The sequence below is a fragment of the Syngnathus leptorhynchus genome, chromosome 1, assembly GCF_054491065.1.
Source record: "Syngnathus leptorhynchus isolate UIUO chromosome 1, UIUO_Slep, whole genome shotgun sequence".
In the NCBI taxonomy this organism is placed as follows: domain Eukaryota; kingdom Metazoa; phylum Chordata; class Actinopteri; order Syngnathiformes; family Syngnathidae; genus Syngnathus; species Syngnathus leptorhynchus.
In genome coordinates this window covers 16,078,807-16,105,237 of record NC_141195.1, presented here as the reverse complement: position 1 = coordinate 16,105,237, position 26,431 = coordinate 16,078,807, and the positions used below count along the sequence as shown (strand labels likewise).

Genomic DNA, 26,431 nt, shown 5'->3' with positions numbered 1-26,431 from the left:
TGAACTTTCACCACCGCTGTTTGAGGGAGGTCGTTGACAGTTGGACTTGTTACTTGTTTGCACACTTGTCAAAATGAATGATAAATAATAAATGATATAAATAAATAATAAATGAATAAAAAATATAACCCAACGTGCCGGGTCAAATCCTCAACCCAATTCACTCAGTTTTAAGAACCCAAGCATTAGGACTCAGCAGTTTAAATTGTTTACAAAAATTCTTTTCAATTGTCTTATGTCATTGCTGGATGTTTTTATGAAGTACAATAATACCATGGTAATTTCCTGCTTAAAAAAAAAGAACATTCCCAATTTCTTTTCTTTTCTTAGGGGAGGAGCTAGAAGCTCTTAATGACATTAACATTTTGGCAGCCAGTAGTTGGATGTGCTTGGCGTGACGGTGTTACAGCTTCACTCTGATGTTAATTGTGTGGCCTGAGTGTGAAGTATGAGCTTGTCCGGCATATGAGGACTTGTGCACCACCGCCGTGCTCAGATGTGAGCATGGCAGGCGGGTGTGCGAGGCTGCCAAACGCAAAGTAGGTCCAAGTGTCTCTTTGCAAGGCTGACAGCCAGAGAGAGAGAGAGAGAGAGAGAGAGAGAGAGGGAGAGAGGGAGAGAGGGGGAGCGAGTGGAGCAATGGCACCGAGGAGGATGGAAACCAAACCGCTCATCTTATGTGTGAAGATTCTACTACTCTTCTACTCTTTCATCTTCTGGGTGAGATGCCTTTTCGACTCCATAGAAAAGTTTGCAATCTCTTGTTTTGCGTCTTGAGCTGAAAGATATGCATGTGTGTGTGTGTGTGTGTGTGTGTGTGTGTGTGTGTGTGTGTGTGTGTGTGTGTGTGTGTGTGTGTGTGTGTGTGTGTGTGTGTGTGTGTGTGTTTTTTTATCACTCAGTGCTTAAGTTTTATCCTGAGAGGTGGGAGAATGGTGTCGATTCTAATGGATTGCATGAGCATTCAAGCTGTTTATTAAAAAGGTTAGGGCAGAGTTCAGGTATGGAATCATTCAAGGAATGATGAGAAACAGGGCGAAGCCATCTCACCCACTTGGTAATGAAGAAAGTGGCTAACATAGGCGTGTCCAAACTTTTTTTTTCCAAAAGGGCGTAGACAATGGAATGATGCTGCCACTTAGACATTCTTCACCTTTAATTTGTTACACAGTTGGAAACCAATCCATCGGTGTACCTAAAGAGATGCTAAACAAATCTATTTTCTTAGTGTATCTGTCTCTAAACGTGATAATACACAGATTTAAAAATGGCGGTAATGAAAACCGATTTGAATAAGACAAACGATCTAGATTTACCTGAACCAAATTGATTGTTCAATTTTTTATTCTTTTTATTGGCTGTTCCTCTCGGTGAGTAGTCTTGTCAGCTAAAGGTTACGAAAACGTGATGCACAGGAAGCTTCTAAAAGCATAATTTTCATACTTCTGTGGTCGACCAAGCCTTGAGATTTTATCAGGTTGTTGGTTTTTTTTTAATGATTTTTGGGTTTAGTGGTTTTCCATATTTGTTTATGATTCTTATTGCTTTATTGAATTTGACAGGTGACAGGTGTGGTCCTGCTGGCGGTGGGTTTGTGGTGGAAGTTCATGCTGAGTCCTTATACGCTGTTGATCTCCAGTGCACCGTCCAACGCTCCCTTTGTTCTGACCGGCACCGGCGTTGCCATTGTGCTGTTCGGCCTGTTTGGATGCTTCGCCACGTGCCGGGGGCATCCTTGGATGCTCAAACTGGTGAAATATTGCTTTGGCTTTGGCACCGTTTGGGTTTAGTCAGGCTTTTTGGAACGGATTGATCACAAAAAGCAAAGATCCACCATAGTATAAATGACACTTCTAAACTTTCATTTCCCAAATATGTTTTTGTTGATGTTGTTTCAGCAAATTTGTTCAATGCTCGCTATGCTAATTGTAATTACCAGCAGTTGAGCTATTTTATGTAAGCCAGAAAGATCGAGACACGGCCATGGAGCCTTTTCTGCCAGATTGCGGAAGAAAAGTTAACCCCCACCTCCAGAATTCATACTTGGTCGATAATGTCTGACCTCTGTCTGATTGCATGTCTGACCCCAACAGTACGCCGTCTTTCTGGCTTTGGTCTTCCTAATCGAGCTCATCGCTGGAATCTCAGGCTTCATCTTCCGCCACGAGGTTGAAATCTGACAACCGAACCCACACGTTTTCATTTGATAAACCATTGTTGTTATGGAAAAGTCAGTGTGTTTGTTTGTGGGTGTTCAGATCAAAGGCACATTCCTCACCACATACAGCGAAGCTCTGCTGAGATACGACGGACGAAGCGACAGAAGTGTGGCTGTGGATGACGTTCAACGCAAAGTCAGTGTCCCTGCATCTAGTAATAAAAGGCATTACAGTCTGTCTTGTTACACCCCCATACTATTGAATAGCTAACTTTAGCTCTGCATTGTTTTATTTTGTCCCCTTTGTGTAGTTGCAATGCTGCGGTGTTCATAACTATACGACCTGGTTCGCCAGCGACTACTTCCCAACCGGGGGGATCCCTGTCAGCTGCTGTGTGACTTTCTCTGACTGCAAAGAAACAGACTTGAAGAACGCCACTTTGGCAGCTGGCAAAGTCCACAAGCAGGTAATGAGCGATGCAGTCACACGTTCGTAATCGATCAATGATTAAAAGGCAAAATTGCGTGTATGCAGGGTTGTTACGAGCTGGTGACGTCCTTCATCGAGAGTAACATGGGAATTATCGCTGGGGTCACTTTTGGGATCGCCTTCTCTCAGGTGCTCATCCGTCTTCAGAATAGCGTGACAAACCATGCTAATCAAACACAGTGGTACCTTGAGATACAAATTCAAACGTTCATTTGGTGACCGGACTTGTATCTCAAAACAATTCAAACCACCTTGGAAATGCCATCACACCAGTACAGACAAAACACACACACACTAAAAAAACAACATAAATGAAGTAGATTTGTAAATCAGAGCAAATAAAATATGGAACCATTCTAACAATTACATGGTATTTGCTTCAGCTCGTCGGCATGTCGTTGGCCTGCTGTCTGTCTCACTTCATCAACACCAACCAATACGAGATGGTCTGAAGAAGTAACAATGGAAACCTGTGGAATCACTTGCTAGACGAGGTCACTCTTTGTCTGGTTCTTTCCTGTTTGGTTCAGTTAACAAGATGATTGTTGACTACTTACATTTGAACTATGGAACAACAAATAACAGCGTCTCGATTGTTAATCGGAAAGCCCATAATGTATGATATTGTAGGTGTCATGAACTGTGCTATTGTAGACAATAGAAATACAGAAATGTTAACTGATTCACTTATGTCAATTTGTAAGTCATTCCCATTTTGGTATCTGATCAACATAAAGTCATTCTTTTGTTTTGTTTGAATGTGAGTTACAGTAAGATCTCCTAAAATGACCCTGAGCCCAATGCAGCAAACTTTGTCTTGCCTAACATGGACCTATTTGCAAACTCTGCTGTCATACAAAGTAAGGGCCAATAAAGTTTAGGGACTAGTTTCAAGAATGGAAATTATGTCAATTTTATGAATGTTGTTGTTGTTTTGGGAATTGCTCACCAACCATTACAGGAAATACGTAAGCAAATTATGAAAGATTCAGTTAGTTGTTTAATTTAACACGTGATAAGGGGGCAGGCGGGTCAAAGTGTTAGAGCCATTTGATTTTTAGCTACAACCAACTCTTCCTCTTAAAGTTACCAACTCAGTTCATTCTATTATCCTGAACTTCACTCAACTTGTGTACCACAAAGTTCTTCTCTTCTTCTTCCTATGTTTAGTCTTCACTTTGTTTGTTGGTATGTTCTTCATCTCTTGCTGCATGTTAGAAGGTGTACATCTACTTATCCTCTAAATAGCATTAGTGGGCTAACTTTAGCCCGCCATAATACAGACATGACTCCTCTAGCACTCATCATTGAGTGTGGTATTCGTTTTGAGCAGTGGAGAGTAAGGGTGGAGAAGGACGGCCTGGAGGAATATTTCTATTTTCATGCATGGACTCACAAAGCAAATGCCTGACAAAGCCATTGAGCTAAAACATTGATTGCATGAATGACAACTTATAGAAAGGGAGTTGCTACTCCCCACATGCTTATGAGTGAGTGAGTGCCACACAAAAGTCAGCATATGTTAGCAAGCAAACAACAATGTTAACATTCTTAACTTTAACATTGCAGCGGTACGATGAGATGTAAAACATAAAGAGCGACTCCGGCAGACAGGGAATAAACTTTGCCGTGTTTGACTTATGAAGTTGATATGTTCGCACGGACGTGTTGCGTACAGACAGAGACAGGATAAAAATACGGACATCTATAAAGTCAGCTTGGGCGCTGGAATGTTGCACCCCACCTTGGTCCTATCACATTGATGTGAAGTTACTGCATTAGTCAAATTTTTAAATAGAGTCAAAGAGTAAAGATTTTTGCTCCTCAAAGCAGTTGTATGTCTTAAAAACAGAAAGATCCACCCACCCATCCACCTATCCACCCATCCACCTATCCACCCATCCACCCATCCACCCATCCATGCATCCATCCATCCCTCCATCCATCCATCCATCCATCCATCCATCCATCCATTCAGAACACGCACGGATGTTTTCGTCACGATGCTGCCGCTGCAATTTATGCAGTTACAAAATTAGTAAACTCACTCTGTTCATTTCCAAAATAACGGTAGTTTGCTCTTATGAACCAACAAAAAAAGAGAACAAATGAAATGGCACTACACCGCTAATATTACATGCAGTTAGTAACAGTTGTCATCTATTGAAAAATCACAAGCTTTTCAGACAATGGTCATTTACACTTAGGATTGAACCATTGTACAGAAAATAACTGTAAATATCAACACAGCCTCCCAGTGCCCACGGTAGTCTTGAATATGGTCTATATCAAGTCACTCGCTGACCATGCCATTGTTGCATGATGTGTGGGAATTTTAAAGGCCATTGCATCCTTGATTGACTCCTTTTTGATGGAGCTCCAGTGGGTGTCTCAGGGCACTATCACCCTTGTGGAGCTCCAGTAGGCCGCCTGCTGAGGCGCGAGGACTTGGATGTGACATGTAGGACATGACTGCTTCCTCCATAACCATTCCTCTATACACTGAAAAAAAAAGAACACTCATTTTACCATATGAGATACTGTCTGTGAAGTTAAGACACAACATACACAATACATTTGTCCTTTTGTTGTTATCATAAGCATCTGCTTCATTTCACATGGGAATTGGCAGTTGGTAATTACCTCTTTGTGGAAAGTGTGTGTGCACTGTAGCTCTCGGACCCCGCCGGCTCCTCGGTTCAGGTCGTGATGGCAGATCAGACACATGCTGTCTGCATCGCTCTGCAGTACACACAAGCAGTTATTGTCATTGGACGCAAAACCATTTTGAATTTCAACGTAATGTCTGAGCGTTAAAGGCGAGGTTTGGAATTTCAGCCTTGTGAGGTTGTTTTTACTCGGGGCAATATCAAGAGGTACAAGGTGAGGGCCTGAAAAGGATGAATTTTTGAAAACCAAACACAAATGTCGGTTAACACAAGCCATAGCTCTCTCTCTCTCTCTCTCTCTCTCTCTCACCAAAGACATGACGTTGCGTCTCCTGAACTGGCTCTTTTTCTCAGGCGCAATGGTCTCTGGGATTGTAGGTATGAGAGAGGGTCTCCGTTCAGCAGCAGGCGCACAAGAGGCTCCCTCCTGCTGAGATGGCAGCAGTCGACGAGAGGAGGAACGTCGCAGCAGAGTCTTGGCGGTCACGGGTGCTCTGGTGCAGGAATGCAGACGAGCGAGCTGCATGGCCGTGAGAGTCGTCTGCGCTCACCAATGAAAATCTGGTTTTATTTATTAAAAATCACAGCGCCAAAGAATTGTACATGCTGGATCTTACCGGACACGGCAGAGATGATCGGCGCTTGGTTTGAAGACGAGCTGCTGAATCTAAGCTGGTTCTGCTTTCAGCTCTACCTTCTTCAACCTCCTCATCTTGCTCTTCATCAGTTGTCTTCTGCTTTTCGCTACCTCTGTAGCGCTGCATCCAGGCATTGAAAATGTTGGCATCCTCTTCCTCATCCTCCTCCTCTTCATCTTCCTCTCCTGAAATCACAGGGTTCTGGTTTTGTGCAAAGACCTGACTTTCGTCTTCAGAATCCATTAACCCAAGAAAGGCTCGGTTGTTAGATAACTAGGAGTTAATTAATAGGCCAGCATTTATGTTGCAAAGGTCACATTACTTGTAACTGGGCTGCAAGAAACTCACCCAATGCTAGTCTTTCTATATCAAATGCACTCTCTGCTTCAATCTCTTTGCTTGTGTTGCTCTTGCCAAAAGCCTGATAATCCATTTAGGCAAAGATGGATGAAGCTGGTTTAGTGTATCTGTGTCAAAGGAGCCCAACAGTGAGAAAGAAGTGTAGCACGATAGTTTGAATACCTCAATAATACTACTTTCTAGCACCATACTACACTCCAGCACTGAGCATTTTCCGGTCTAAAAGCCGTCGAGAAAATAGACGGGACATCATTTTCATTTCAATAAAGTGCACCGCAGACACAAGGTACTTTATGTTCATTCAACTTTATTTTATATATATATATATATATATATATATATATATATATATATATATATATATATATATATATATATATATATATATATATATATATATATATATATTACTTAATTTTTTTGTTGCAAATATTCACTTAATTTGATTTAGGTACTAGTAAATTAAGGTAGGTGTTATTTGCGTTTGATGATGTTTTAAACAGGCCAAGATTTCACACCGTGTAAGTCAAGTAGCATAGTTAGTGCACTGATACTAGATAATTGTTTTTGATGGTGGTGTGCGCAGACATGTTTCTTGTGTGTCTTTGCTCAATAACTTCTCAATAACTTCATTGGAGCAAATAATAGCATGACCATGGACAATAAATATATTTTTATTTAGAAAGTTGAAGTTGCCTCAGCTGGCTGTAGAAGTACTGGACTGTTGCACAATCTCTTCTTTGTGAAAACAAACTGTAACTGTAATTATTATTATTATTATTATTATTATTATTATTATTATTATTATTATTATTATTATTATTATTATTATTATTAGTATTATTAGTATTATTAGTATTATTATTGTTGTTAATAAATCGAGCAAGCTCAAATAATGTTTTGATTGGCTGATATATGTGGGCGTGCGTGAGGCCGGATGTGTACAACAACCAGATTTTAAACTTCCGGTATGATGGCGGCAATGTCCTGTGTTGGGCTATATGATGAATACATCTAACTTGTCAGCATCATTACTCACTTGAATTTCCAGTCTGCGACCTAAACGCAAAATGGGTTCGTCTCGATGTATTTAAATTATTATTGCATTATGTGGAAAATCGTCATTTTCGGATGATGTAGCTAGCGTGCTAGCATACAACTGCGTCTGCTTTCGAGTACTCAAATGCCATGAAACAAAACATGAGTCATGAAAAAGTTTGGATATTCTTACCTCCATTTTGGTAAATGCACAGATTAGTAATGATTTGAGTAGTAGAAGCAATTCGGATAATAGATGCATGGATGGATGGATACATATTTGTGAAATAATGTCCAATATTAGCAAGTTTATTCCTTTCACTCATTGCTCAAAGTTATTATCCTCGTGTATATCGTCAAAATCGTCGTTTTTGGACGTTTTGAGGAAAACATTTAGTAGCACCGTATTTCTCTTGATAAAGAACTTAAATATAGTTTTGGCAAACCCATTTCGCTGTCATCCTGACTAACCACCAGATGTTATGCAAACTCAGTGGTATCCTGATAAAAACTAAGAGGTTTTACATGATGCTGCTTGAGCAATAATGTATAAATTGTGTCGTGTAGCTATTTATTGTGCTTTTTGTTGCAAGCCTAAACTTGGCTAATGACCTCAAGTGAAGTGGCAATATTAAATTTTGCCGTTATGCAACTTGGCATGGATTTCTGCTTATGACACGTTAATTCCAATGGAAATTGATCTTGGAATATTTCCAAAATCACACCATTAAGTTTGCATGGATATACACAGAACCCTTCCTTGGAAATGAGCTTGAAATGTTCCCTTGGTCACCCATATATAGTGTACATGACTGAGCAATGTTTAAACCGCATAAATAAGATATGTACGTGAGCAATTGATCTTTGTCACAGTTGCTTGGATTGTGTGACTTCAGTCAAAATTCATCGAAGGTGGCTAGAAAATACCCTCCCTCAAACCATAGAATACTAATATATAGAGTAATTTGTAAATTTTGATTTATTTATTCTTTTTTTAAATTGTAGAACATAAAATAGACAAAATAGGAACATGAAAATCCAGAAGCTGCTGAAGAATATCACTCTTAAAAAAATATTAATCTTTATGGAATAATAAGTAAGGCAAATTCAGCCGTAAGAATCTCTTGAATTAACTTTGCTTTTGCTCTTAAAAAAAAGAATGATACTCACTTTTGAATCTAACATTATTTTCCATGTCATTTCATTGAAAATTGTACTGGTGTTCTCGCTCCGCAGCCTCTCCACTCTCCTTTTCCTCACTGCGCCTTCTCGTCTCTCCTCTTCGTCTGCTGACGGCGGCAATGTGGCGGGTGGCACAGCAGCAGAGTGTCAAGGATTATGGAATTCTGGAAGAGTTTGTGTCTCTGATGACAGAGGCAGTTCCCCAATTGCTGACTGAAAAACAGAGAAGCCTGCTGCTGCTTGCGCTCAGGGCCAAGGTGTGGCTCTTATTATTGCCCAATTATTAGAAATCTTGTCCTGTTTGTGTGGTTTTCCCTTTTCAACCAGTATTTTTTTTCCTTTCTCAACCAATATTTTTTTTCCTTTCTCACTACAACAAAATCCCATGTCTAAATGTAAATCTCATTGTAGTTTGAAGAAATACAAGCATCAAAGTTTTGTCGTTTACCACAGATGAGCCTTCATGATGCTGAAGCGCAAACTGACCACCAGGTCAACCAGGACGGGATTCCCTCCATCTCCATGACAGCAGTGAGAGACACACATTCTGGTCTCATCATTCGAGTATCATCTCATTTGAGTTTCATCGTTCTCACACACTTAAAAACTGTTGCAATAGATCAACTGAAACAAAGGCTGTTCTTGAGAATCTTATTTTACTTTCGACTTTTTATTCACCAATGAATGTTGCAAATCTCAGTGAGGTAAGCATGGAGAGTGGGTAACTGCAATTTTTATGGGCAAGTTAGACCCTCAGCGCGTCAAAAACAAACATTTAAAATCCATTTCAACTTCTTAGACAAACTGTGAAAAATATGGAAGCAAAAACTATTTATGGTGCCACATAGTGTTCGTTTTGTTAACGAAAACAAAAACATATTCGTCGACGCACAGTTTTCAGCGGACAAAAACTAGCGACCTAAAGCATCCAAACAATAATTGACTAAATCAGTATGTATTTTTGTTGACTAATCAAGACTTCACAATAATGTAGTTCATGAAATAGATTGGGCTAAAATCTATGGACAAAGTCTATAGAAAAAGTCACGAGACCAATGTGATTACGAGCAAAGCAACCTGATTAATTTTTGCATGTAGCCATCATCATATTGAAGTTGGCATGATCGAACTGTGCTTCACTTCTCTGAATTTTGTTCTCCAGCTCGGTGCAGGCTCACAGATTGTCGACTGTGGTTCTGCGTTATTGACTCTGACTGAAAAAGCCAGTCAATTGGATAGACAGTGCCTCTTGCAGGTCAGAGTCGCAACAAGATGATGATGCCATACCTTAAGATTCTTTCATGTTTTATTTTGCCTTTGCTCTTTTAAGGATGTCTTCAACCAGACCTTTGATGAGGCTCTCCAGACCCTTCTCTCTGACTTCTTGGCCCGGCTGGAGGAGCTTTTTCCTGTCCCTGACTTCAAACAGGTACCCTTCAATTTATGGGATGGACAAAGACTTTATCGTTGGGGTGGGGATGGACTGGATTTTGGTCGTTCTCTTGAAGTCGCGTGCAAAAATGGACCATAGGAGCTGGAAAATAAACTTGTTTGAAACCTTGTCAAAATAATATAAGATTTGAATCAAACCTTCCTACAATGTGTATGAATACATAATTATTCCTTCGTTTGCAAGAAGCGGTTGAATGTTGTGGTCTACCTAGTGCACACATGCAAACTGTTTTTTTTTTTCCAGGCTGCATCATTGCTCAGTGCTGCCCCTGCTTGCCTGGCTGACTGTTTCAGTCTGGCTGACAGGGAGGACCTGAAAATACTACTAAGTAATCCGAGCTGTTGGTTAGGTCAAGTCACTCCCGCAGGTATAAATGGCCGTGCGTCTCGTTTGAAGAAAAATTTGGAAACCCATTTTTCTTCTTTTGATAGTTGATTGTGACACAGAGAACATCCTCCACTCTGCTTGGTCCCATCCGCTCATCACACAGCTGACCAATCCTGAGCCTCCTCAGCTCAGCGTACAAGTCCAATCGGATTTTTACACTGACACGGGGAGTCCCGCCTTGGATGTGGATATGGAGGTAACCGTGATGATGGAAGATGAAAAAGAGGACTTTGTGATAGATCAGATGTCACCACCAGCTGAACCAGAGTCCAACCTCAGCTCAGCCGTGGATTCCGTCACACACGAGAACCCTGAGGGAGGCGGGTGAGATCTTTTTTCCCGCTTGATGTCACTCATGCTACATTTCACGTCCTTTATCTTTCTCATCAATTTTTCCAATCAGTGTTGAGGACTCGGGTGCAAGCCAATCAGGACATGTGCCAGATCAGCCGCACGCTGATGCCATATCCGGCGTTTCCCAACATTCTCAGCGAGTGGCTCACAAATGTCCGCAGTGTGGGAAATATTTCATCTACCGCTCTCAGGTATCTGTTGCCACAATGTCCGGCCAGATTTGGACTAGTTCAATCGCTTGAAATTTACCTCACCCATTTTGGGAAAAATAAAAATAACAAAAATTGACTTTTTGAGACATGAGACAAAGAATAATGACATTCACCCCCCCCCCCCCCCCCAAAAAAAATGCCCCAAAACAATATAAATACTACTGTAAAAAAAAAAACAGATTCATATCTATTGTACTTGGCCCAAAAATAAGTTATTTTGTATCAATCGGTCTATGAGAATTTTATTCTGCTTTCAAAAAAATCGATATCAGTCAGTTGCTCGTCCTGACGGCACTAATGAGCGCTCTGTCTGCAGGTGATCCGTCACCTGCATGCCAATAAGTCCTGTGGTTCCACCTTAAGCACAATTGTAACAGCACGCCAAGATAAAGCACATACTGGGGACAAGGCGCTCCCCTCCAAAGAACGCCAACACAAATACCTTCGCTCCACCAGAAGCCACATGTGTTTCCAGTGCGACGATGTCTTCGGCACTAAAGCCGAGCTGCTGTCCCATCAGCGCAGCCACCGCGCCCGGCCCGTCTTTCGATGTGGCCAGTGTGACAAGGAGTTCCTTCACCTCTCCTCTTTGACCAATCACAAGCAGACCCACCGCGACAGCGCCGCTTACATCTGCAGCCAGTGCGGCAAAGAGTTCAGCTCGGCCAAAGAGAGAGACGCCCACCGCCAACGGCACCGGCCGCTTGACCTCACCTGCACAGTGTGCTCGCAGAAGTTCAGCTCCCAGTCGCAGCTGCTGCGCCATCTTCAGACACACACGGTGGAGGGTGCTGAGCCGTGCTTCCGTTGCCGTTTCTGTGAGGAGACCTTCTCAGGTAACAGAGATGGCCAAAAGTACCTGTACAGATCGTTGTCTGGCAAAAGGAGCAACACAGTGCTGCCTTGAGATAGGAGTTCCACTTGTGACTCAGAACAGAAGTATGACAAATCATCTTTCCCTAATGTGAGGAAATGCCATTCGGGTCAACTCCAGCTAATCACATGAGATGGGGACTGGGCTGTCCCGCGATTAGTGAACATCTGATGCCCATTGATGCCAATATGGGTGACATCACACTCGATCACTCATCTTTCTGTGATGTCAAGTCTAACTTGTCGGTTTCTCTGCAGGAGTGACTCTGCTTCGTATCCATCAGCGCTCGCACACGCCCCGCTCATACCGGTGCGAGCAGTGCAACAAGATGTTCGCCTCGCACACCGGCCTCCAGTCGCACAAAGCGACTCACAACGCAGATATTCGCTTCCTGTGCTCTCAGTGCGGTAAACGCTTCAAGACACGTGACGGGCTGGAGGGCCACCTGAGGACGCACAGTGGCGAGCGACCGTATCGCTGCCCTTACTGTTCCAAAGATTTCACGGCTCTCGCCGGCCTCAACGTGCACGTGCGGCAACATACCGGCGAGCGGCCGTACGTATGCACGGTTTGCGGCAAGGGCTGGCCGTCCGGGGGCGACCTGCAGAAACATATGAGGGTTCACACTGGTGAGCGGCCGTACACCTGCCAGGAATGCGGGAAGTCCTTTGCTAACTCAGGCCACCTGATCGAACATCGCCGCATCCACACGGGTACGTAGGACCGACCGCTCTGCGCTCTGATGGGCCTGATTTATTGAAGGTTTGCACTTCTGATTGGTGTTTGTGAAATGCTTGACATCCAGGCGAGAAGCCCTTCTCCTGTCCCGAATGCGGGAAATGTTTACGGAGGAAGTTCGACTTGAAGAAACACTTGTTGGGTCACAGCACCAATCGTCCGTACGCCTGCGTTTTGTGTCCAAAGAGCTACACTCGCAGGACTCACCTTAACAGACACCTGCTGACACACACGCCAGCTGACAGCGAAAGCAATGGCACCTGACAAGGTTTGACACTGTTCTTCACTATCTTTGAATGATGTGCAGCTTTTCATCCATGTCTTTTAAAAAAAATATTTGGGGGTGTTTTGAACCAACAGATATAGCTTGACTCTTTTTACTGCGAATAGAATTTTAGTTGGGTGTGATTGTGATTATGAATGGTTGTTTTCCTACACGTGCCTTGCGATCGGCTGCCGACCAGTTCAGATTGTTCTCCCCCCCCCCCCCCCCTTCCAATGCTTGACAAATACTGATTTGTTGGCGATGTTGGGACTTTCGAACATCACCCATCTTTATCACCATTAGCATGGCATTCATCAGGAAATAAAACGATTTGAAAAATGTACAATACGTTTCATGTATTTGAATTCACTTTGCGAGATTGATGATGAGTGGCCGGATTATTCTGCATTTAGAGGTTATTAAGGGGGACTTGATCGCCTTCAAATATTTTATCTCATCTTGGGGGGGGACACAATTTCAAAGCCGTCTGAGAATTGATATCAAGAATCTAAAATGAGAACATAAGCAGAAACCTCCACAGATAAGCAACTGTTTACTTCACAAATCATGCATAATTTGGAGCACAAACGACATCATAAAGACATTTAGCTGAGACATGACATAGTGTTGGTGTCTGCAAGTCCAAAACTACTTTTACATGATACATTTCTCCCAGAAATATGAACCGAAATGTGTATTTATTGTAAATGTAGATGAATGTTGCTGCTGCATGTTGTGTCCTATCAATTGAAATCATTTCTGAACAGGATAAACTTTATTTGCATGATTTGCTTCACACTCTAGTCTTCGTCATTAGAGTTTTCAATGACTTTCCTCATCCACCTGCTCATCCTGAAAACATGCGTAAAGAAGCCATACTTTCCATCGCGATCGCATCCTTCACCCCACGACACAATTCCGATCTGGTACCAACGGTTTTCTTCCGGATGCTGCAACAACAAGGAAACGTTCAAGGTAGTAATCTCTCAGGATGATAGAAAGAATCGATGGAACATGATGTTCCTTGCGTTCACCTTCATCACAAAGGGTCCACCACTGTCTCCCTCGCAGGCGTCACCTCGCTCTGAGTCTTCAGGTTTGTATCCTAAAAGGGATCAATATAATTTGCCTTTGCCCCAGCAGATTTATTTATTTGAAAGAAGAAAACTGGAGAGGAACAAAGAGATAGTACCAGCGCAGAACATGTTGTCAGTGATCCTGACGCTCGTGGAGCTTTTGCAGATGCTGCGATCGGCGATGGGCAGATGGATTTGCTGAAGAACCGTCGGCAAGGCTCTCGCAGACGGGCTCCAGGCTTCCCTCAGGTTTCCCCAGCCGGTCACTCGACCTTTGAATCCTGCATTCATCAGCCTGTCGGCAATCGAAAAATGTCAGTCCGTCGTAGCAACCCATCATTCTGACACGACCACGGAATTGTATTCGTACTGAACTGGGTAATTGCAAAACTTCTAAACAGGAAACTATTTTAAGGCTCCATGTTATGATTTCATTGAACCACAAACAAGATTGAGCAATTGTCACGGAAGAAACGGAAGAGTGGAAACGGGTGAGAAATAAGGGAGAGAAGAAGAATATTTAAGCAGCTCTTGGCCCTCTTGCATTTTAGTGACAGAGGCTCTCCACGCTTTGCTTTTTAACCCATTGGTACACATGACATGGCATTTTGGATTCGCCATCACACCTGTAGTTATTTTTCCTGTGATTCAAACTGTGATTTGATTCCGGTGTCAGACTTGAGGTGTCTGTGTGCTCACATTTTGGCCACCTTCTTGTTGGGCAAGCAGACGGGGTGGATCTGGTCAGTGAAGACGATCGGCCTCCTCATGTGCAGTAGTGCGATGTCTCGGTTCAGATTCACCCTCCAGTCGTACTTGGGGTGGACGATGATTTGGTCAATCGCCACAATCTTCTCAATGTTACGTTCAAACCTGGAGATGAACGGAATGGCACAAACAGCATCGCCGACGTGTTGCCCGCAAATGGTTGCATGTGGTGGCAAGAAAAGGTTTTGTCTTACTTGGCCCTGTTGTGTTTGCCCAAGCGCACTAAGATGTCCTTGGTGGTCATGTTCTTGTTCCAGGGAGGATATAGGATGCAATGAGCAGCTGTGAGGATCCACTGGTCGCTGATAAGACTTGCGCCACACAACAGCTCCTGAGGGGTTCGCTTGTACAACATCACTTGCCTGAAGGACATGAATATGTTTTACCTCCATATCACTCTTGACCAGGGGCCTATTTAGTCATTTACATCCATCTACTGCAAAGATTTAATAGGTTCATCGTCAACTAAAAGCGTGAAAAGAGGTTTTGCAATCAACTGAAGTTTCGACAGTAGTTCAAGTCTGGTTACCATGGCGCTGAGGACACCTCGGCATCGTTACCCCCAACAATGCGTTGCTGTTGGTATGATTCCAGCAGCTCCTTTTCATTGGCATCATTCTTGTTCTGCTTTTCAAACAGGGGCCTCTCTCCACACACTGCAACACATCAAACTCAGAAGCATCCATTTTCTCCACCAGGTATGAACTCGTTTCATTCTGCTTGCTCATTTTGTGGCCAGAAAATAAGAAGGTTTTACCGCTCTCCCCTTGCCCAAACGAACGAGGGTTAAAAAATGCCTTCCTGGCAGGTGCTCCGCCGACAGAGCGCTCGCGACCAGCAGGCTGTGGCGGCGACTCATAGTCAATCAGGTCTTCTTCTGCAGGTAAGACACAAAGCCCCCCCATTGCTTTCTGCTGCACTGGTTGAAGTGGCGCCACTGGCATCATATTTACCACACAGATGGAGATTGCAGTAATCCACTGTCACATTCTCCTTTTGCTGAATATAGCACCATGGGCCTTCTGGGTCGTTGTCAGGATTACGACACTTGTTGCCCTCGAGACTGACTTCGGGTAAAAAGTCCTTGCCCTGGCTCAGTTTCTTGACTTCCGGAAGGGACCATTGCAGGCAGGTGTGGCCTCCCAGGGTCACGGCCAGGTCACCGGTGTAATCCACGCCATTCTCCAGTAAACAGTCACTGGCCCTTTTTGGTGCAGGGGCCACAGTGGGGGGGACAAAGGTTTGCCCTTGAAGGAAAAACAATCCATGATACAGCATAAGACCACTTTGTACTGCCCCCCAATATGTCTTAAGACTGCTTTGTACCATAACTCTCCAGCATGACTATCCAAAACCTCATGGGATTAAATTGACGCCGGGCCGAAAAGGCCAGAAGCAAAAATGAACCACTGAAGCGGCTAAATAAGAGAAAGTTCCCTTCTGTGGCAGTTTGACGGACGCCAGTACAACTTTCTGTACTACCAGACACACAATGACCCAAAAAAAACTAAAAATCCAAGCTGCCTCATGTTCTGAACCACGGCACAGTGGAAATCGTTCAGATTGCAGTACAAAGTCATCCCTACGAGACTTACCACATATTGGAACCGTGCAGGTCTCTTTCGGAACCATTGGGTCCAGAGTGAAACACCAGGGTCCTTCATCTCCTCCATCTGGGTTCCGACAGAAGTTCTCCTTCAGGATGCTGTCTGGTTCTGAAGCGTTGAATTCCCTGCAAAGACAAACGTTCTTTAAAGCATACCGCCAAGCACTTTGAACTCAACTATTTGTGTTTGAGTGCCTCGCTCGATGGAGCCGGATACCTTATTATGGGATGCGGGAATCCGCTACTCCATCTTTGACAGAGTCTACCAGATTTTGTGATGTGGACGTCTCCTTCATAGTTGAGGCCTTTGCCGGAAATACACTGACCTGGACACAGAAAGGTACGCTGGCGTATAGATGTTTGGATCTCTTCCACCACACGTCCTTATTTCTGCTTTTACCTTTTATACAATCTTTGATCAAGTCGATGTTGGTCTGTGTTCGTAGCAGTGTTGTTCCCTTGCAGTCTGTAGAGGGACACATTTGCACAATTGTGTGTTTGTGCGAGTTCAGCTACACTGGACTTTGTTCATGTTTGATTAAACTTCTCGACGAGTCAAAGAACTTGAATCGAACGTATCCAGCTGTCGTGCAGCTGCGCTAGCTTCTTGCGGGTTGTTTTTGTGAAAGTAGGACAACCCAAAAGTACAAGATGCTAAATGCTGCAGTGTACTCACCCAGATATTTCTGCCAGAAGAGTTCCTGAAAAGGAATCCCAAATCATAGTTTAACTCGGAGTAGCTGTCACAATCAGCAAGTGAAAATGAGTGCGTTCGTACTGTTTTATCTGGCTCCTCAAACACTTCTCTGGCCTCTTCGTGGTCACAGATTTCCTCGATGCATTCTCTCTCCAGGTTCCCTGAGTACAACAGGCAAACACTAACACTCATGGACTGCCTTTTAGTTTTTTTGTCTTGTGGAGCGGGTCTCTTACCTGGTTTCACCTCCTCAAACAGCTGGTTTGCTCGTCGTGTTCGGATCAGAACCTCTGAGGCCCGCTGGCTGTCGAGAAAAACTACACAAACAAATAGTAGATGTGACTTTTAGTACACAAACTGGGGTTCTTCTGAGAAGTCTTCTTGCTGTTTTGACCGCTTGGTCTTGACTCTAACTTTGTGAAATCATTTTCTGTTTGACCAGATGTTCTAAAAACATCTTGTCACTTAATTACTGGTACCAAAGTTTAAGGATTAAATACCATGTTCCGTCAGACAGCCATGCAGCAGGAACAAAAGTAGAAGAGCCGCTGGTCCCACCATGATCTTCACCGCCAAGCAGGACCTCCAAACCAAATCCAGTAGATTCCCGTTAAGTCTCTTTGTAGACCCGCGTCATCTGGTGGGCGGGAATATTGACTGCAAGGTCAAAGTATGATTCAGGTTGATGAGGCACACTTTTTTTACTCAAACTCATCCAGCTCCCAATACTTGGTGGAAGAGCTTAGACTCACACCCAAAATGTCGTTTGCCATTCACGTTCATGTCGGCGATTGATGAAAAATGGCAAATAGAGTGCACTTCACCCTTTTTCGTCATCATACCGGACGCCATATTTCCTTATCTCATTTGAATTAATCTGAATGTAGCTTTTCATTTTATGTTTATAATAACTTGAAGCTCGAGGATATTGCACAGTAACCTGGCCAATCCCAGAACCCAGTTGGATCCAATTTTAAATTTATCCCAGTTGTGTCATACTAGCCATGTCCTAGCTAGCGCTAAGCTAGTTCATCCATTAGGTCTGGCGTCCATCTTGGCTCTTGACTTCGTTTCGTTTGTAGTTAGAATGCTAACGCTGCCATGATGGGTCTTATTGATTGACTGCTTAATATATTCAATATTTAAATACACACTCAATCACTTTTGACCATCCAATCAAACCTAACATGGATGTAGCGTTCACACATGCGCACTCCTCACATAGAGAGGTCACACGAACGGAGACCATCCAAACATTTCTCTCTGAAGATAAAAAGCTATGACCCGTTCTCACTTGAATCCGAGAATTCCGAGTGTTTGTTTTCAATGGCCAAGGAAATGTATCGGCCTGCATAATGATCTTAAACCTGCCGCCCCCATTCTGACATCACAGTGACCATTTTGAACTTTTGTACCTAAGTTCTTGAAGTACTAGGAGTGAAATGATCAGCTTTGGAGGCTTTTCTTGCATTCTTGTCTTCCATTTCTCTTCAAGCTACCGGGTGATCTAAATAATATAAAAAGCCTGGTGAAAATAGGATATTAAGTTGACGACTGTCTCTGTAGATTCTTTTGAACCTTATCAACTTTATCTGGCATGTCCGATTGACACACGTAAGAGCAAATATTGACGGAAAGAGGAGTGCATTCTGAGAGCAAAAGGCAGGCCTACACTTCATTCACATGGTTATGTGAGTGTTCAAAACTCACTGCATGAACATTTGGCCTGAGGCTACAAGACCCAAGATCATGAATCAGAAATAGTCAGGCTGCAGTTGTAAATAAGAACTTGTTCTTAATTGTTTGCCTGGGTAAATAAAGGTTACATTTAAAAAAATAAATAGTAAAATGGTTAGTTTCACACCTAAGAGATTTTTGTTCCGATCTTCCATTTATATGCTTCTTGGGTGAACTGAAGACTTTACTTTGTCAATAGATGTGAATGCTTATGTTGCCAGCGGTTGATCTGCAGGAAATCCAGGTGTAACTTTTCACTTGTTACAAACCAATGTAGCTTTTTTGTGTTATTTGGTTCACAAAATTAGCAAATGGGAGCTTGTTGTCTTGACAGCACAAAAATTAAGCAAACGCTTGGTTTGAAAAACATCATGCAATATGGAATACACAAGATCTCATTTCTTTTATTTTTTTTGTGCCTAATTTAGCTGTTTTGCTACTCAGTTCACCACGTTATCACAGCTATGACAACATGTTTTAATAGTATGTGCGTCAAGATAAGAGCTGCAGGTTAAGAAAAAAAAAAAACATGTGACATGAGATTCTCAGTACAAAATGACCATGATGTCGTTTAATAGAAGAGGAAAAGTATTTTGTGTGCAGAAAGGTTTTTTTCCAAATTATATTTAAAAATGTGTGTAATTGATTATACTTTATGATTATTTGTATTTACTTGTAGCGACTGTCCTTTTCTTCTTTTTAGTGCCAATTTTGATATTTTAGAGGTTGAACTCAACCAGTACTACCTATTTAAATACAGCACTATTACCAGACACGTCTATCGTCTTGTTTGTTTATGTAGTGTTTCTACTGTCCAGACGGGGGCGACCTCGTACATTAAAACCGTTTGCCAACGGTTGACTCTGGCGGCGGGGGAGAAGAAGAAAAAGATTGTCAACAATGGAGCCCGAGTTTCGGATCGAGTTGCTCCCTTCGGACCCGCTTCTGCACATATTGTCCTTCCTTGACTTTAGAGACTTGGTCAAGTAAGTATGTGATACTTAACGCCTCACACCGCCACTGCACGTACTGATGATGTTTGTTCCCCCAAAACAAGCCGAAAGTGAAGAGGCCGAATGGCGCTAAGACGGCTAATAACAAGAGATAGCATTTTGTCAGCCAACTAACAGAACCAATAGCGACAGCTGTTGTTTAACAGAATGGTTATGTCAAATAATAAGTTTTAGAAAACACGGAAGTGATGACAAACTGCTGAATGTCATTACTTTTGACACCTGGTTACAGCTAACTACCATCAAGAGGTTTTGCACAAGTACTCACTCATTTGAGGCAGTGTGTAAACATCTCAACTGCTTTACATGAGTAAAAAAGTTCTAAATACAATCTGACCTTATGGCCCACAACTGATGCATCAGTCAACAAAAAAGAAAAAAATACCGCACCTCATGTGCACTTAATTGTATAGCGTGATTGTATTGTATCATAATGTAAGATCATTTTGTGTTTCATCAAGTAATAATAAATGGAATAACCCTGAAAATATTAGATGGCCGCAGCCATATTCTGAAGCAAAGCAAAAATGTACTGAATTACAATTATGACGTCTGTATTTTGCTACTTCTCAGCACTGCTCATTAAAGTGAATGCAATTTTATTTTATTTATAATATACGAGTTTGTATTTATGCTTGGTCTACAGCGTCAGTTCCACCAATAGGAGGCTGAATGAGTTGTCCAAACACAATCCGCTGTGGCGTACGTTGTGCTCCAAATACTGGCTGATCGCAGAGTAAGTCATTGTAGAAATGGACAATAGTACCTTTCTCATTCCACGAAAGTGTTTGTGCGGCATTAACTGATTTGTGCGTGTTTAAATTTGCCTCATTGTTCAGAGATGAGCGGCTACAGAGCGGCCAGTCCTGGTTCAACCTCTTCAAGGAGTACTACGCTGACCTGGGCCGCTACATCCAGTACTACTCGGTGTTGAAGCAAGCCTGGGAACAGCTGACTAGTTTCCTGCGGCAGAGATGTCCACGCATGATCGCGTCACTTAAAGGTAATGTCACGGCGGCATGATACTTTTTCACTTCGCACATCCAATGTAGCATTTAATTGTGTGAATAGTGAAAGCATTCACACATAGCATGTTATTCTAACTTAACTACCCGCTGCATACTTTACATTTTATTCTCATCACTCTGTTGATGTGTTTCAACTTCCACATTTCTTTACCCCAAATGACTGCCAATGGCACACTCAACATACGTACATAACCATCCATTCATTGATTGTCTGTCTTGTTTACCGATGGTTTCTATTTGTTTGGGTGTCCAGAAGGTGCCACGGAGGGAGAGCTGACTAGCGTAGAGGCTCAGATCGGCTACCACCTTCCGGATGACTATCGTTGCTCGTACCGCATCCACAATGGCCAGATGCTGGTCATCCCGGGGTCAGTATGTTCGTGACTGCGTGTTTTCCTATTTGTGTTTGGTGTGTGTTTGCATCTGCGTGCGCCTCCTCATGCCTTTTGTGTCCTCTTAGGCTGATGGGGAGCATGTCACTATCCAATCACTACCGTTCAGAAGTGCTGCTGGACGTGGAGACGGCGGCGGGGGGGTTCCAGCAGAAGAAGGGGATGAGATGCTGCCTTCCGCTCACCTTCTGCTTCCACACGGGCCTCAGCCAATACATGGCCCTGGAGCACGTGGAAGGGCGACGCATGTTTGAGAGCTTCTACCCCTGCCCTGTTTGTATTTCATGGCTGCAGAAAGCCCCTGGGAGTGTTACCTCGCTGTCGCTTGTGTGACCATCACCTTTCTCTCTTCTAGGATCAGACAGCCCAGGATCCCTCAGTCGTAGACATGTTCATGACAGGTGGGTTGATCTGCCACACTTACTGGCATGTTCGCCTAGCGTGCTGTTTTGTGTAAAAAGTGTCGATTGCGTTCAGGTTCCTCCTTTCTGGAGTGGTTCACCACCTATGTCAACAACGTGGTTACAGGGGAGTACCCGATCATACGAGACCAGATCTTCAGGTACATGGTCTGATGTTATTTGTAGAACTTGGGGTCTGAGCTCTGCTGCAAAGAGCACCCCCCCCCCCCCCCAATAACTGCCAATATGAATTGTTTATAAGCTGTAAATGTCCTAAATCCTTAAATACTTTACCAATGAGATGCATCACTGCAACATATTTCCCGTGGTCAAGGATGTTATGCTACTACTTTCCTATTTAGACATTGACATTCCAAAAATCGGCCAATAAATAAATTAAATCTGTTAAAAAAAAAAAAGACACACATAGTTTTAAAACTCCACAATGTAGTGCAATTCATCAACCAATTGTGATGTCACTTCCTGCAGGTACGTGCACGATAAAAGCTGCGTGACAACCACGGGGGATATCACCGTATCTGTTTCCACCTCCTTCCTGCCTGAGCTCTCCTCCGTCCACCCGCCTCACTTTTTCTTCACTTACCGCATCAGGTAGTATTTGTTAGCTTCCACTCGCCACTGTTGCCGTGCGCTGACCAGCCAAATGTGGCGCTCAGAATAGAGATGGCGAGTGGCGCGCCGCCTGAGGTGGCCTGCCAACTGGACAGCCGCTACTGGAAAATCACCACGTCCGACGGCAATGTGGAGGAGGTGCAAGGGCCCGGCGTGGTCGGTACGCTGCTGACGCCGCCGTGCGCTTGACTCTGATTGGGCAAGGTGAGCGATTAAGTACGTGTGTATGTGCGCAGGGGAGTTTCCAGTCATGACGCCGGGAAAGGTTCACGAGTATGCCAGCTGCACAACCTTCTCCACGCCGTCGGAGTACATGGAAGGACACTATACCTTCCACCGACTTGGTAACGCAAGTCAGACTTCTAACATGCGCTCGTGAAATGCTGCTGACATTTTTCTTTCTTGCCACAGACAACAAGGAAGTCTTCAACGTGGCAATCCCTCGCTTCCAGATGGTGTGCCCGCCATTCAGAGAGCCCACGTTGCAGACAGTGAGTTGACAGGGCGTGACACCGAGACAGCCCAATGGAACATTTGCGAGAGTGTTCCTTCTTTTCTTCGTCAGGAGTCGAGCGATTACACGTCAGGCAAAGAAGATGAGGACGACTACGATGGTCTGAGGGGAATCAACATGGCCGCCCTGGAAGGAGCGTGGTGCCCCCGACACATCTGATGTTTGCGTTGCTGTGGCTGGTCGGTGGTTGTTTTTGTTGTCGGTGGGTTGTGGGCAAAGCCATTGGGACATTATCGCCTTGCAGCTTGTCTCATCTGCACAACTTCACGGCGCTCGTTTGACTTTTTCAAGAGAAGGCATGCGATGGTGATGCCTCACTTTCAGTTTATATTTTCTGAACTCTTTAGCTGCCAGCAGCCAGAACAGAATAATTTTTTAGCCGGCATATGCCGGTCTTTTTTTTTTTTTTTTGCAAGTGTGTGTGTGTGTGTGTGTGTGGGGGGGGGGCTTTCCATCAATGCTTTAGTTTAATAGTAGTCTTTTATTACAGATTGGGGGTATTGTCAAGAGTGTGGTTTTAGTCTGAAGTCGCAGAACAAATGTTAAACTCAATCACTTCCTGTGGTGGCTTTAATTATGATATTTCCACCTTTTGTTACAAGAAGCACAGATTTCTTGCAGTTTCGATGGTAAAGTGACATCACTTTGTGGTGGCTTTGTTTTTTGTTTGTGATGATTCAATAAATCTTCATTGCTGCTTCACCTTATCACGGACACTAGTCCGGCTGTATTTGACATAATTGCAAAAAAATGTAAAAGAATTTCATCATTCAGTACTTGGATGTGCAATGACCAAAACATCTATTTTCATTACCCTTACTTTAACTGTTACAACCAATTATGATACAAGATAGAATAATACACTACAAATCGTAAAATACACTTTAATCAACCAGTTGTAGAAAAAAAAAACCCTGCTAAGTAAAGGAATGTTTTTGCGAATCGGTGGGCTAGTTGGATGTACAGTACGACTGGTTTTGTCCACCACCATTATAACCAAGAAGCAACTCGGTGACCATTGCTCCGGCGGAATATTCATCGACACTTTGAACTGTAGTAATGAACAGAAATAACATGTGGGAAGCCACAAATGTTACAATTATTTTCGATTTCCAATTTTGCGCACCACCTGCAATACTCCCACGGACCACTAGATGGACCACCGGTTGACAATCCCAGATTTATAGTCACTGGGGAGATTGTGAGATATTTTCTTCTTTCTAAAAAATGGAGAAGCACGGTTAGAAAAACATGAGCTCGTCTTCATCCTCCGTCTCTTCAATCAGCCTCCGTGCTCTTTTCCTCCCAGCTCTCGTTTCCTTGGTCTCCTCTTTGACCATCACCACCTCTCTCCCCTCCTCGCCCATCATCAATCCCAGTCCCCATTCCCCTTCCTCGCGGGAAGTGCATCGACCGCAGTGTCTCCTGAAGCCGGCTAGGAAGTGTGACCTGAAGCTGCAGAAGGGGCAGGCGTAGCGTCCCGGCCGGTGAGCTGCTCGGATGTGCTGCTGAAGTCGGCTGGGCAGGAAGAACGAGGAGTTGCAGTCTTTGCAGCTGTAGGGACGCGCCACGTTGTGGCGACGCACCACGTGACTGATGGCAAAACCTGCTCAAGAAATCAAGTTCCGCTAACGACCTTTTAACTCATGTGACATCATGAACTCTGGCCTCACCTTTCATTTTGGTCTTCCAGCCGCATATCACGCAGACGTAGCGATTGAAGCGAAAGTGGACCACTTTGGCCGTTGCCTCCATTTCCTCTTTGAGAAGGTCGACACTCAGCCCTTCTTCCTCCTCTTCCTCCATGCCGTTGCTCGGATGCCGTTTGGGCGTAAAGGTAGAGGTCGAAGCTCCGTTGTCTTGTCTGATCCTCTGGGAAGCGAATTCCCTCGGGATCCCGTGTTTGCGCACCAAATGGGTAATGGCCGAACCTTTCAGTTTGTTTTTCCACACGCCGCAAATCAGGCATTGATACATTGCGCCGTCAAAGAGCAACACGCGTTCATCCAGGTCGCAGATCTTTCTCTCTGACATGCTGTCTTCATCCTTCACCTCCTCCTCGCTGTTGAGTCTCTGAGGAGTTGCCTCCTCCTCATTGGTGTCCTTCAGATCTTCGTCTACTTCCTTCACTTCATCTATTTCCTTCACTTCCTCATCTACCTCCTTAACTTTCTCATCTATTTCCTTCACTTCCTCATCTACTTCCATATCTTCCTTGTCTGCTTCCTTTACTTCCTCATCTGCTTCCTTGTCCCCTTTTTTGCTCCCGTTGTACTCGGCGTCGGTTCCTCCCTCCGCCGCCACCGTCTCGTCCAAGCAGTGCTTAGTGATGATGTGCTGGTACAGTTTAGCGAAGTCGCGGGTGGTGAAAAAGCACTCGGCGCAGTGGAACAGTTGGGCACCGCTCTGGTACATCAAGATGTTGCCGAGGCGACCCACCGCCACACTGTCCAAGTAGGTGGGATGGGCGGAGGCCATGTGGGACAGCTGATAGGCGTGACTTTTGGCAAAATGACCACAGAGCGGACACTGGAGATGGTTAGCCACACCACCTCCCGCTTCCCCTTGAGTCTGTTTGACGACTGACATGACTGCATGGAGATACAGAAAGCTTTTTTCAACATTTATTCCATATTCTATTATTATTTAAGGAAACCACTGTAAAGATGGATACATGTACTATCATTCAAAGTGATACTGTAACTAATCTCGGGGTTATATTTGACCAAACGCTCTCTTTTCAAAAACACATGAAGAACATAACTAGAACTGCGTTTTTTCGCCTTCGTAATATGATTACATGATTGGTTCAAAGAGGGTGTGCACACTAACGCAACCACATTATCTTGATTGTTTGTATTTATTTTACTTTTCTTTTTGGGGAGAGGGTTAATCTTGGTTTCATTCTTTTAACAGTATACATCACCAGAAGTATAGGATTTGGAAAAGAAGGTTGGGAAGATCCTCAAATATTAAGTAATTATAACAGAACTAGGTATAACTGTATTAATAAAGCCTTCATCGTCTACTTCCGGGTCAAAGCTTGATCTGCTGACTATAACATGACTAAATCACTGAGAAATAAATACATGAATGACGAATGATTAAATCAAAACCGTTATTTTCCTTTTTCCAAAACAAAAATGAGGCTAACGAAAGGCTAATTGTTGCTCGCTCTTTAACGTGCACGTTTTTAGGCTTGACTTCAATCGACCTGCACCTGTCGGAAGCCGTCACGGTGTAAAATCTATTGCTCAGTACGTGTAGGAGAATCTCAGCGCAAATTTTTTTTCCATTTTTTTTCACAAAATAACGCGTACTCACCGCTTCTGGCAACGAGCAGTGACGTCACGACTCGCCTCTAAACGACCAATCAGACTGTGTGTTTGTTGCTCTGCTGCGCTTTCGTCACATGTGCCAGAAGCGTCTTGTTTGGAATGCGCACGGGAATAACGTGCGAACTCCACATAGGAAGGCTGGAAAAAAGATGCGATTGCAATAAGTCATATTATAGATTTGCCCTGAGTTTTTGTGGGCTTTTGTTAAGCCGAACTTTTTTTTTTTTTTACAATTGGTGGACTCTTGGGATGTTTCATTGGGGTCAAAATCTGAACGACCTTTGCTATGACAGTTAAAAAAAAAAGAAGTAACAATTTATAGCAGCTTGAATGAAATGTCTGTTCTCAAAATCTGCCTTCTCATCAGTTTGATTAGCTATAATATCAGAGTGCCTATTTTCCGACAGTGA

The 26,431-nt window shown here is 43.5% G+C and overlaps 6 protein-coding genes across 9 annotated transcripts; 3 read left to right on the top strand and 3 right to left on the bottom strand.

Annotated features, from left to right (window-relative positions):
• Positions 1 to 59: 59 nt before the first annotated feature.
• LOC147062216 (tetraspanin-7-like) lies at positions 60 to 4,057 on the top strand. Its single transcript, XM_085912368.1, has 7 exons — positions 60 to 720; positions 1,563 to 1,751; positions 2,094 to 2,168; positions 2,259 to 2,354; positions 2,470 to 2,625; positions 2,694 to 2,777; positions 3,032 to 4,057. The coding sequence occupies exons 1-7, from the start codon at positions 640 to 642 to the stop codon at positions 3,098 to 3,100; spliced, it is 750 nt and encodes a 249-aa protein (XP_085768494.1). The 5' UTR covers positions 60 to 639; the 3' UTR covers positions 3,101 to 4,057.
• Positions 4,058 to 5,039: 982 nt separating this feature from the next.
• LOC147062215 (uncharacterized) lies at positions 5,040 to 6,198 on the bottom strand. Its single transcript, XM_085912395.1, has 4 exons — positions 5,935 to 6,198; positions 5,628 to 5,858; positions 5,292 to 5,390; positions 5,040 to 5,150 (listed from the first exon to the last, which is right to left on the bottom strand). The coding sequence occupies exons 1-4, from the start codon at positions 6,196 to 6,198 to the stop codon at positions 5,040 to 5,042; spliced, it is 705 nt and encodes a 234-aa protein (XP_085768521.1).
• Positions 6,199 to 7,265: 1,067 nt separating this feature from the next.
• On the top strand, positions 7,266 to 19,584 carry LOC147062213 (uncharacterized). Of its 3 annotated transcripts, XM_085912181.1 has the most exons (12): positions 7,266 to 7,389; positions 8,590 to 8,792; positions 8,989 to 9,066; positions 9,698 to 9,790; positions 9,866 to 9,964; positions 10,232 to 10,355; positions 10,420 to 10,699; positions 10,779 to 10,920; positions 11,258 to 11,777; positions 12,073 to 12,528; positions 12,621 to 12,821; positions 19,505 to 19,584. In XM_085912181.1, the coding sequence occupies exons 1-11, from the start codon at positions 7,386 to 7,388 to the stop codon at positions 12,815 to 12,817; spliced, it is 2,196 nt and encodes a 731-aa protein (XP_085768307.1). In that variant the 5' UTR covers positions 7,266 to 7,385; the 3' UTR covers positions 12,818 to 12,821; positions 19,505 to 19,584. The 3 variants fall into 3 exon arrangements, with proteins under 3 accessions (XP_085768307.1, XP_085768299.1, XP_085768315.1); XM_085912173.1 differs by lacking the exon at positions 19,505 to 19,584 and having other exon boundaries at positions 12,621 to 15,345; XM_085912189.1 differs by lacking the exons at positions 7,266 to 7,389; positions 8,590 to 8,792; positions 8,989 to 9,066; positions 19,505 to 19,584 and adding an exon at positions 9,101 to 9,239 and having other exon boundaries at positions 12,621 to 15,345.
• f2 (coagulation factor II (thrombin)) lies at positions 13,355 to 17,579 on the bottom strand. Its single transcript, XM_085912288.1, has 15 exons — positions 17,466 to 17,579; positions 17,202 to 17,282; positions 17,047 to 17,126; positions 16,945 to 16,969; positions 16,669 to 16,734; positions 16,486 to 16,594; positions 16,258 to 16,394; positions 15,616 to 15,909; positions 15,420 to 15,539; positions 15,192 to 15,318; positions 14,857 to 15,024; positions 14,594 to 14,767; positions 14,011 to 14,189; positions 13,853 to 13,923; positions 13,355 to 13,768 (listed from the first exon to the last, which is right to left on the bottom strand). Exons 1-15 carry the CDS (start codon positions 17,524 to 17,526, stop codon positions 13,619 to 13,621), a joined length of 1,842 nt encoding a protein of 613 aa, XP_085768414.1. The 5' UTR covers positions 17,527 to 17,579; the 3' UTR covers positions 13,355 to 13,618.
• On the top strand, positions 19,551 to 23,390 carry fbxo3 (F-box protein 3). The gene is made up of 12 exons (XM_085912275.1): positions 19,551 to 19,688; positions 20,362 to 20,451; positions 20,555 to 20,718; positions 20,997 to 21,111; positions 21,204 to 21,408; positions 21,491 to 21,536; positions 21,613 to 21,697; positions 22,026 to 22,148; positions 22,214 to 22,329; positions 22,406 to 22,513; positions 22,581 to 22,660; positions 22,735 to 23,390. The coding sequence occupies exons 1-12, from the start codon at positions 19,603 to 19,605 to the stop codon at positions 22,840 to 22,842; spliced, it is 1,326 nt and encodes a 441-aa protein (XP_085768401.1). The 5' UTR covers positions 19,551 to 19,602; the 3' UTR covers positions 22,843 to 23,390.
• On the bottom strand, positions 23,134 to 26,067 carry LOC147062211 (uncharacterized). 2 transcript variants are annotated; one of them, XM_085912297.1, is made up of 3 exons: positions 26,008 to 26,067; positions 24,357 to 25,274; positions 23,134 to 24,289 (listed from the first exon to the last, which is right to left on the bottom strand). In XM_085912297.1, the coding sequence occupies exons 2-3, from the start codon at positions 25,270 to 25,272 to the stop codon at positions 23,925 to 23,927; spliced, it is 1,281 nt and encodes a 426-aa protein (XP_085768423.1). In that variant the 5' UTR covers positions 25,273 to 25,274; positions 26,008 to 26,067; the 3' UTR covers positions 23,134 to 23,924. The 2 variants fall into 2 exon arrangements, with proteins under 2 accessions (XP_085768423.1, XP_085768433.1); XM_085912307.1 differs by lacking the exon at positions 26,008 to 26,067 and adding an exon at positions 25,553 to 25,717.
• Positions 26,068 to 26,431: the final 364 nt, after the last annotated feature.

Excerpts from the sequence above, each read along its gene's own strand:
- f2 (XM_085912288.1), bottom strand. The coding sequence starts at position 17,526 with ATGGTGGGACCAGCGGCTCTTCTACTTTTGTTCCTGCTGCATGGCTGT. Across the intron at positions 15,540-15,615 it reads CTGCAATCTCCATCTGTGTG|AAGAAGACCTGATTGACTAT; the intron begins GTAAATATGATG and ends TCTTACCTGCAG. Across the intron at positions 13,769-13,852 it reads GTGGACCCTTTGTGATGAAG|CATCCGGAAGAAAACCGTTG; the intron begins GTGAACGCAAGG and ends TTGTTGTTGCAG.
- LOC147062211 (XM_085912297.1), bottom strand. The coding sequence starts at position 25,272 with ATGTCAGTCGTCAAACAGACTCAAGGGGAAGCGGGAGGTGGTGTGGCT. Across the intron at positions 24,290-24,356 it reads CTGGAAGACCAAAATGAAAG|GTTTTGCCATCAGTCACGTG; the intron begins GTGAGGCCAGAG and ends TTTCTTGAGCAG.
- LOC147062216 (XM_085912368.1), top strand. The coding sequence starts at position 640 with ATGGCACCGAGGAGGATGGAAACCAAACCGCTCATCTTATGTGTGAAG. Across the intron at positions 2,355-2,469 it reads TGGATGACGTTCAACGCAAA|TTGCAATGCTGCGGTGTTCA; the intron begins GTCAGTGTCCCT and ends CCCTTTGTGTAG. Across the intron at positions 2,626-2,693 it reads CTGGCAAAGTCCACAAGCAG|GGTTGTTACGAGCTGGTGAC; the intron begins GTAATGAGCGAT and ends GCGTGTATGCAG.
- LOC147062213 (XM_085912181.1), top strand. Across the intron at positions 8,793-8,988 it reads TGCTTGCGCTCAGGGCCAAG|ATGAGCCTTCATGATGCTGA; the intron begins GTGTGGCTCTTA and ends CGTTTACCACAG. Across the intron at positions 11,778-12,072 it reads CTGTGAGGAGACCTTCTCAG|GAGTGACTCTGCTTCGTATC; the intron begins GTAACAGAGATG and ends GTTTCTCTGCAG.
- LOC147062215 (XM_085912395.1), bottom strand. The coding sequence starts at position 6,198 with ATGGATTCTGAAGACGAAAGTCAGGTCTTTGCACAAAACCAGAACCCT. Across the intron at positions 5,391-5,627 it reads GACGCAACGTCATGTCTTTG|AGCGATGCAGACAGCATGTG; the intron begins GTGAGAGAGAGA and ends TGTGTACTGCAG. Across the intron at positions 5,151-5,291 it reads CACACACTTTCCACAAAGAG|TGTATAGAGGAATGGTTATG; the intron begins GTAATTACCAAC and ends TTTTTTTTTCAG.
- fbxo3 (XM_085912275.1), top strand. The coding sequence starts at position 19,603 with ATGGAGCCCGAGTTTCGGATCGAGTTGCTCCCTTCGGACCCGCTTCTG. Across the intron at positions 21,698-22,025 it reads ATACGAGACCAGATCTTCAG|GTACGTGCACGATAAAAGCT; the intron begins GTACATGGTCTG and ends CACTTCCTGCAG. Across the intron at positions 22,149-22,213 it reads TTCTTCACTTACCGCATCAG|AATAGAGATGGCGAGTGGCG; the intron begins GTAGTATTTGTT and ends TGTGGCGCTCAG.